We start from the raw sequence: 10,187 nt of genomic DNA, 5'->3' as shown, positions 1-10,187 counted from the left end.
TACACTAACGTCCATTGGACAGGATAAATCCCATGGCTGAGACATGCTTAGAATTACTAGATTCGATTTTTCAAGTACTCAAATAAAGCATAGTGCTGGAAATTTTATATTTTCAGCAAACTAAATGTGATAAGCACTCCTTATAAGAATCCCCTCTGGGCTGAAGTTTTTTGTTTGTTTGTAAGAAAAATGAAGCTTATTTTTATCAACTTTTGGAAAATAATGGGTGATTCAATAAAAATCACTTGTATATGTATAGTACTCTGTATTCTGTTTTGACAGATTAGAAAATATTTAATAAGAAGATACATATTTCAAGTGATTTTCTAGGAGTGAAAAATCACACTGTCATTATGGTTTTAATTTTATTACTGAAGACCTTAATGTTTTTCTTTTTTTATAATTAAAAATTTTTTTTTAATTACAGTTGACATACAATAGTTTGAGGCTTACAGCATCGTGATCAAACATCTGTATAACTTAGGAAATGATCACCCCCATTAGTCTAGTACCCATCAGTCATCATACATAGTCATTACAATATTATTGATTACATTCTCTTTGCTGTACTTTATAACCCCTTGACTATTTTTATAACTGCCAATTTGAATTTCTTAACTTACTGTTTTTCTTAAGCTATACAAATTATATTTATTTTAAACTTTATTTTTCTGAAATCTTAGCCTTAATTTTGTATTCTTTCTTATGCTTGTAGGTTTTTGCCAATGAAGTTAACTCAGAGGAGGTAAAATCCGCTTTTCAGGATTTCCAACATAGTGATTATGAGGATCTTTTTAAAGAGCCTACAGAAGGGTATAACTGATATGCTTATTTAGTTTTCTATTTATTCGTATTCATAGCTAGCCCTCTGAGTGGAGACAGTGAATAATGGCCCTCAAAAGTTTGATATATCTTTTTCAAGATATAGCTCTTTGTAGTAAGTACAACTTGATTTGGCTAGAAATAGCATGTATTGATGATACTAATACAAGAAAAAGATATTCCTACAGAATTCAATTTCTCTATCATCTCAGCAATTCCGTGCTTACTTGATGTAAGGTAAAGCTCAGTACACAGTGACATTTTATTAGAAATTATATCTGTTTCTAGAAAGAAAACAATGTGCTGCTAGAAACAACTGGACTCTTAGCATGGTAACTTCTTGGTACTTTGTATGAAAAAGAAAGAACCAGGAGAAAAGTAAATTTCCATCGGAAAAACAAAAGAAATGACAACTTTCATGTTTATAAAATGCTCAAATTTATATGCAAAAACATCAAATAAGGAAGTATTTTATTGAGATATTTTCCCTTAGAGATTTCTAAGTAACATTAGCTATAGTCACTGGAATAGCACTGCATAAAAATGTGTATAGTAAGTACAACTTGTAAGTACAACTTTCAGAAATGCATTAAATGAACAAATAAATAATAGTAATTCAAAAGGCATTTTCAGATATTATTAAATGCTAATAGTATATACTAATTAGTAGTTACTAATTATATTGCTGAGCACTGGGTACAAATGCAAAATATTACATAGTTCTCACTCTTTGGCTTACAGTTTTATTCGGGAAACAGACATGTAAAAGACAAATTTAAATACAATGTGGTAAATATTATTATCAAGTCCAAGGACTGTGAGTACAGAAGGCAGAAAAACATGCAAGGGAGGTAGTTCCTCACCAGCTCTCTGAAGAAAAGATATTTTGGTTGGATTTAGGATCTTCAATAAATAGAAATCTAGCAGGTGAAAAGAGAGGGAAGAAAATTTCAAGCTGGGGGAAAATTTTTAAGCAAAGGTAAGGAGTTGTGAAAATATCTTTTAAGGGTGAGAAGTATTATGCATTAAGAGTTGTAGAGTATGTATGTATTGGAATGCCAGAAAGCTTGAGAAGATGAGACGTAAAGCCAAAAATATAATGTGAGCCAGAGTGTGAAGAAATCGATATATGTGAAATGCATTTTATTCTGTCTGTTAGAATGAAAATAAAGCACAGACGGAGTGTCTGTCCATCTATCTATCCATCCATCTCCTATCTAATCGACAAGGAGGATTTCTGGTAGCAAGGTGGAAAATAGCTGGCAGGAAATAGAGAATAATTAGGTGTTTACGGTAATCCAAGAAAAGATGAGAAGGAGAAAGAGAGAGAAACCTGAAATTACCCACAGAAGCAAAAAAAGAAAAAAACAAACATGAAGTGCATGAAGGAAATTAGTAGAGATGATGAAAAAGTAGGCAGGGACCAGATTGCTAACATCTTAAATTTATGTGTCCAGTAAGGAGCCTTGATTTATCTTGAAGTCAGTAAGCAGGTATAATTAAATTTGGATTTTAGGGAGAATTTTCTCTAGACACTGGAGATTAGACTCAGAAGTGAAATTAGAAGGCTTTTGTTAAGCAGGTTTGCAAATAAAAGTGCAACAAGAGCCAAGCAGATAACATAAGTAAATACATTGAGTAGTGAGAAGTTGGAAAGAAAGCAGAAAGCAAGTATGGACTAGTATTTGAAAAGTCTATTAGAAGTAGAGCAGTAGTTAGATGGAAATAGAAAGTTTAAAGCGTTTTCTATGTTTTTGATGAGAGAGAACCAAGTATCCTTATAATACGCAAGAATTTGGAGATAGGGAGAAATTGCTTATATACACAAAGATAATTATAGAAAAATGTCTGAGAGAAGACAGAAGGCATGGAGTTAGAATGTGGAAGGATTAATTCTGAACGGGTAGACAGTAAGGAGTAGTGAAGAATGTTGATGCATCTAAGTATACGTTTTGAAGGAGAGTACGTTGAAAGAATTCCTGTTTCTGGCTTGCATTTTCTAGAAGGGGCTCCTTTTTTCTGAGAATGGTAGTTCAGAATTAGCTGCAGTGGAGGAATGGTAGAGGAAACCAATCAGTAATATACCAGTATTTTCCAAATGGCTCTCTGCTGATGTTAGACCTGGGGACCCCAGTACTGTTTTCCCACAGCCTAGGTAAAGGAGGAAAGAAGGTGGATAGATCCAAAGTGGCTAGTTTGCAAGCCAGGTAAAACTGGGAGAAAATGGAGTTTGTGACCCGACATTGGGATTTTGGGGTTATCTCTTTGGGTGTGGGCCAGTTCCAGGTGTTGACAAAGGAAGTGGGAGGCTGAACTGAAAGGGAGGTGAGTGTCAACTTAGTAATTACTGTCGATTATCAGAGGTTTTTAAAGGTATGCATTCTTTGACAACATGAACAAATATATAAATTTATCTTCTAGTAAGAATGAGCACAGCATGCAGACAGCTGGTGGCTCCTTCCTCAGAGACAAGTGGAGCAGTGAGCGTGAAGGGCTAGCAGGGCCATCCCAGACTGTTTCTGCTCAGCTTCCCGGTATGACTTTGTCCTGTTTCTCCTAGCACATTCCTGAAGAGGCTGTATTTCAAAGGCATGCACAAAGAAATTTCTCATATAAATGCAGGAAAGAGCCAGGAAAACTTTTAAAATGGGGAAAACATGGTTTTCTAGGATTTTCTTCTAAAAATGAAGAAAGTGCTCCACAGCCCACATTCATAAGGACAAATTTCTCTATCCTTTCTTTATTTTAATATATCAAACGTGTCATTTTAATAAAATGAGCTATTTACATTTTCTTAAAGTAGGGATTATAGAGTTGTACAGACTTGAATATGACATTCTCATTTCCTAAATTTTAATTTGTTGCACAGTATATATACACTTTGTAACTTTGTTTGGATTATACATAATCACATGTTGTGGGAAAAAAGGAAATAGAATGATGTATAATAAAATAAATCATAATACTGAAGAATATTCCAAATTTTTTCTATGTATATATATTTACGTTTATATATAATATAAATAAACGTAATATATAAGCGTATATATAAGCATGAATTAATATGTTCATATATATAGAAAACTTTTGTTTGTGAGGTTAGGGGGTCACATACATACCTCAAAAACTTTGGCATTAGAGGATCTTTAGAGATCACCCATTTCAACCTCACCTCAAGTGCCAGAATCATCATCTCTAATAACAGTTTTTCAATTTAAAAAATGTCAAATCTAATTAATGCAATATCGCACTCTGCAATTATTAAAATACAAGTCTTTACAAGAAATCCTTTTAAAGTATTGAGGTATAATTTGCATATGGTAAAATCCCCCCTTTGGCATACAGTTCTGCCAGGTTAGACCAAGGTCTCCCACCGCCATCGAGGTGTGGAGGACATTTCCTCCACCCCTCAAATTATTGCCTTACGAGGATTCTTGCCTCCAGTCTCAGCCGTATCGGATTTAGATAATACTCAGATGAGACTTTGGATTTTAGAGTTGAGAGTTGATATTGGGCAAATTAAGACTTTGGGGCTGTTGGGATGGAACGAATATAATTTGCATGTGGAAAGACATGAACTGTGGGGGCCAGGGCAGGAGGAATGCTATGGACTGAATGTTTGTGTTTTCCCAAATTTGTATGTTGAAGCTATAATCCCCAATGTGATGGCATTTGGAGGTGGGGCCTTTAGAAGGTGATTGAGTTTGAATGGGTGGAGCCCTCATGATGGGACTGGTGTCCTTATATAGGGGGAAAGGGCCTGGTAAGGATGCAGGAAGAAAGCAGCCGTCTGTAAACCAGGAAGAGGGCATCCACCAAGAATCCAGGCATACTGGCACTCTGATCTTACACTTCCAGCCTCCAGCACTGTGGGAAATAAATGTTTGTTGTTTAAGCCGCCCAGTACAGTAATTTGTTATGGCAGCCCAAGCTGACCAAGACAGAACAGACGCCACCGGGCACTTCACAGAGGAGGAAGTATGGAAAGGTGTTCAACCTAATCTTGAATCAGGGAAGTGAAAATTAAATGACAGTGAAATAACAATTTATACTAGATAGTTAAAAATTAAATATTGTGCCAGTAGTCAATATTGGTGAATATGGGGCACAACAGAAGACAACTTTGCATTTTTTAATGTTCACATATACTCGTAACCCTAGCAGTTCCTTTCCTAATTATCTTAGAGAAAGTCTTTACCTTCTGCTTCAGAAGACATATGTAAAATATTCATACCGTCCTTATTTGTAATAGCTGTAAACTGTAAAACAAACAAAAATCTCTCCAAACTATATGTCCTTCAACACTAGAATAGATGACTTGTATTTGTACGCTCTGAAACGGAACAAACTCACCTAGATGTAGTCTCAGCATAAAAGTCAAGATTTAAAAGAAAAAAGGATTCCATCTATATAAATTTGCAGAATATGCAAAACAGCATATGTGGTAAGCACAACAAACCAACAAAATCAAAGGAATGACAGCACAATCCAGAATGGTGGCTTTTCCTGAGTAGGGGAAGGGCACATGGGGCATGAGGGCAATGTAATGTTCTCTTTCAAATTGAGTAGGCTATTGTTGTCATTTTACACTTCAAAGATATTTTTAACTGTTATTTTGTACCTACTCAGTGTTTTACAAAATATTTTAAAAGACCAAATTCAAAAAAATTAAATCACAAACAATATATGCTTATATTAATAAAAGTCAATACAAAGAGATATAAAGAAAAAGTAGTTTCTTTTCATCATTCAAAATCTTGACTCAGAGGTAACAAATATTAAGTTTCTCTATGAACATAAAAAAATATTGATTTTCTGTTTAAAGTTTAAATAAAAACTGTGCTATATATTACTCTGTTACCTTATTTTGTAAACTTAAATTATATCATATGTGTATAAGTTAATGCATATTCTAACATCATGTTAATAGCTGCCTAACATTCCATTTTACAGAAATGCTATAAGAAATTCGCCCATTCTCAATTCGATTTTTTTCTTTTATTAATCAGCAACATATATTTTAAAACATATTTCCTATGTACTTTTATATATGAAAATATATGTTCATATATAAAATATATATAGGAAAAATATATGTTCCTATGCAACATATATTTTTAAAATATTTCATATTTCCTAATGCTTTAATTTTGTTAGACTCCATAAAGTAGGATTGCTAAGTCAAAGTATATGGTCATTTTGTATTTTGGTAGATAATACCAGATTCCTTACCAAAAGGTTAGAGCAATTTATTCTTGCTCTAGCTATTTAGAAGAGTCCAATTTCTCACATTCTTATCATCACTAGATAATCCTTTTTCTAATTTTTGCCAATCTGATGGATGAAAAATAGCTCTTCCTTATTACTCTAATTCACATTATTCTGATTGCTAGTGAGAACAATTGTATGTTTATTAGCCTCTTCTTTCATTTGCATATTTATATCCTTTGCCCATTTTTTCCCCTTATTAATTTGTAGGAACTCCTCACATGTTGGAAGTCTTAACACCTTGTCTGTCTAACAAGTATATTATAAATTCTCCTCCTACCTCATACCTTAAGAAGGGAGACCTTCATATGGAGACCCCATAAACATTCTGGGTTTCTAGAATGTTTAAAAAGGTCATCTTTACTGGAGGAACATACAAACACTCTCCTAAAATTTCCCCAGGACTTCCTTTCTTCCTTCCTTCCTCCCTCCCTCCCTCCCTCCCTCCCTCCCTCCCTCCCTGCCTGCTCTCCATTCCTTCTGCTTAGGTCACTAATCTGTCTGCAGTTAATTGCTAACTATGGTAGAGGTTTAGAAAACTGACTACAGTTATACCAGCACCATTCATGAAATAAACCACTGTAACAAACTAAATTTAAATACATTTTTATGATACGTTAAGCTCCCAAAATATTTAGATACTTTCCTGTTCTCCAAAATTTTTCACTGATTGACTTATTTGTTCCTGTGGATTATTCTGTTTTGATTATTATAGTTCTAAGTAATATCTAGAAAGGTATATCCATCCTCTCCTTAATTTTTTAAAAATAATTTTTTGTACCTTATTTGGGCAACTTACTGCTACATATGGAATTTGAAATTATTGTTTTTCAATTACAGTTGACATTCAGTATTATTTTATATTAGTTTTAGGTGTGCAACATAGTGGTTAGGCATTTATATAATTTATGCAGTGATCCCCCCAGTTAGTTTAGTACCCACCTGGCCCTTATACATAGTTGAAGCAACATTATTGACTATATTCTCTATGCTGTACTTCACATTTCTGTGACTATTTTGTAACTACCAATTTGTATTTCTTAATCCCTTCCCCATTTTCACCCACCCCCTCCAACACTCCTCCCATCTGGCAGCTATCAGTTTATTCTCTGTATCTATCTGTTTTATTTGTTTATTTTGTTCTTTAGATTCCACATATAAATGAGATCATATGATGTTTGTCTTTTTCAGTCAGATTATTTCATTTACGATAATACCCTCTAGTTCCATCTATGGTGTTGCAAATGGTAAGATTTCATTCTTTTTTATGGCTGAATAATACCCCATTGTAAATATGTACTACATATTCTTTATCCAATCATTTATTGATGGGCACTTGGGTTGTTTCCATATTTTGGCTATTATAAATAGTGCTGCAGTGAACATAGGGGTACATATATCTTTTTGAATTAGTGTTTTGGATTTCTTCATGTAACAACCCAGGAGTGGAATTGCTGAGTCATAAGGTAGTTCCATTTTTAATTTTTTGAAGAACCTCCATAGTGTTTTGCACAAGGGCTGCACCAATTTGCAATCCCACCAACAGTGCAACAGGAGTCTCTTTTCTCCACATCCTTGCCAACACTTGTTGTTTGTTGATTGATTGATGACAGCCATGTGAGGTGATATCTCATTGTGGTTTTAATTTGCATTTCTCTGATGATTAGTGACCTTGAGCATCTTTTCATATGTCTGTTGGCCATTTGTATGTCCTCTCTGGAGAAATGTCTCTTCATGTCCCCTGCCCATTTTTTAATTGGATTGTTTGGTTTTTTGGTGTTGAGTTTTACGAGGTCTTTATAAATTTTGGATATTAAGCCTTTATTAGTTTATCATTGGCAAATATCTTTTTCCATTCAGTAGGCTGTCTTTTCATTTGTTGGTGGTTTTCTTTGCTGTGCAAAAACTTTTTAATTTGATATAGTCCCATTCGTTTATTTGTTTCTTTTGTTTCTGATATATCAAGGAAATATATCAGAAAAAAAATATTACTAAAAGCAATGTCAGAGAATTTATTGCCTATATTTTCTCCTTGGAGTTTTATGGTTCCAGGTCTTACATTTAAGTGTTTATCCATTTTGAGTTTATTTTAGTATATGGTGTAAGGAGGTGGTCCAAATTCATGTTTTGCATGTATTTGTCCACTTGGGTTCCGAACACTGTTCATTAAATAGACTGTCTTTACCCCAATATATATTCTCGCCTTCTTTGTCATAGGTTAAATGACCATTATAGGCATGGGATTATTTTGGGGCTCTCTGCTCTGGTCCATTGATCTATATGTCAGTTTTTATGCCAGTTGCATGCTATTTTGATTACTATAGTCTTGTAGTATAGTTTGATATCAGGTAGCATTATACCTCCAATTTTGTTCTTGTTTCTCAAGATTGCGGTGGCTGTTCGGGGTCTTTTGTGGTTCCATATAAATTTTAAGATTGTTTGTTCTAGTTCTGAGAGAAATGCCATTGATATTTTGATAGGGATTGTATTGAAGCTATAGATTACATTGTGTCATACAGTCATTTTAATGATGTGAATTCTTCCTCTCCATGAGCACAGTATGTGCTTCAATTAATTTGTGTCTTCTTCAGTTTCTTTCTTCAGTGACTTATAGTTTTCCGAGTACAAGTTTTATCTCTTTGCTTAAATTTATTCCTAGGTTTTTCCTTTGATGCAATTGTAAATGGGATTGCTTTCTTAATTTCTCTTTCTGACAATTCATTATTGGTATATAAAAATGCAACTGATTTCTGGATATTGTTTTTTATTCTGCTACTTTACTAGATTCATTTGTCAGTTCTAATAGTTTTCTGGTGGAATTTTGGGTTTCTGTCTCTATAGTATCATGTCATCTGCAAATAATGACAGTTTTACTTCTTCTTTTTCCATTTGGATATCTTTTATTTCCTTTCCTTGTCTGATTACTGTGGCTAGGACTTCCAGTACTATGTTGACTATAAGTGGTGACAGTGGCCATCCTTGTCTTGATCCTGATGTTTAAGGAGTCATTTTAGTTTTTCCTGCAGTTGAGTATGTTAGCTGTGGGTTTGTTGTATATGGCCTTTATTATGTTGAGGTGTGTTCCCTCTATTCCCACTTTGTTGAGAGTTTTTAACATAGATGGATGCTGGATTTTATCAGGCACTTTTTCTGCATCTATTGATATGATCATATGATTTTTATCTTTCATTTTGTTTATGTGCTGTATCATGTTAATTGATTTGTAGATATTAAACCAACCTTGCATCCCAGGAATAAATCCCTCTTGATTATGGTGTATAATTTTTTTAAATATATTGCTGAATTTGGTTTGATAATATTTTGTTGAGGATTTTTGCGTCTATATTAATCAGGAGTATTGGCCTATAATTTTTTGTTTTTTTGGTAATGTCTTTTGTGGTTTTGGAATTAGGGTAATGCTGGCATGATAAAATGAGTTTGGGAGCATTCCTTTCTCTTGAACTTTTTGGAATACTTCAAGAAGGATTGGTTTTAATTTTTCTTTGAATGTCTGGTAAAATTCACCTGTGAAGCCATCCAGTCCAGGACTTTTGTTTGTTGGTAGCTTTTTGATTATTGATTTGATTTCATTAGTAATAATCAGTCTGTTTACATTTTGTGTTTCCAGTTGATTCAGTTTTGGAAAATTGTATGTTTCCAGGAATTTATCCATTTCTTATAGATAGTCCAATTTGTTGGTAACATTTTCTTATAATCACTTGTATTTCTGTGGTGTCCATTGTCACTTCTCCTCTTCTATTTTTGATTTTATTTCTTTGGATCCTCTCTCTTTTTTACTTGATGAGATTGGCTAAAGTTTTATCAATTTTGTTTATCTTTTCAAAGAACCATCTGTTGTTTTCATTGATCTTTTCTTATTTGTTTTTGGACTTTATTTCATTTTTTTCCACTCTGATTTTTATTATTTCCTTTCTTTTACTCACTTTGGGCTTTGTTTGCTGTTCGTTTTCTAGTTCGTTTACATGTAAGGTTTTATTGTTTATTTGATATTTTTCTTGTTTCTTGAGGTAAGCCTGCATTGCTGTGAATTTCCCTCTTAGGACTGTTTTTGCTGTGTCCCACAGGTTTTGAGTCAT

The 10,187-nt window shown here is 33.7% G+C and overlaps 1 protein-coding gene across 1 annotated transcript in view; it reads left to right on the top strand.

The window, feature by feature from the left end:
- The first annotated feature begins 3,244 nt into the window (after positions 1–3,244).
- PTPN20 (protein tyrosine phosphatase non-receptor type 20) overlaps positions 3,245–10,187 on the top strand; it is a 48,686-nt gene continuing 41,743 nt past the window's right edge. Inside the window, exons 1-2 of the mRNA XM_019718076.2 lie at positions 3,245–3,356; positions 4,878–4,880. Coding sequence (XP_019573635.1) covers positions 3,260–3,356; positions 4,878–4,880 — 100 coding nt within the window. The 5' untranslated portion in view covers positions 3,245–3,259. The remainder of the gene's footprint in view (positions 3,357–4,877; positions 4,881–10,187) is intronic.

Source organism: Rhinolophus sinicus, linkage group LG07 (assembly GCF_036562045.2).
Source record: "Rhinolophus sinicus isolate RSC01 linkage group LG07, ASM3656204v1, whole genome shotgun sequence".
Lineage (NCBI taxonomy): Eukaryota > Metazoa > Chordata > Mammalia > Chiroptera > Rhinolophidae > Rhinolophus > Rhinolophus sinicus.
Note: the sequence above shows the minus strand (reverse complement) of the source record. Positions and strands in the feature narration are given on the sequence as shown.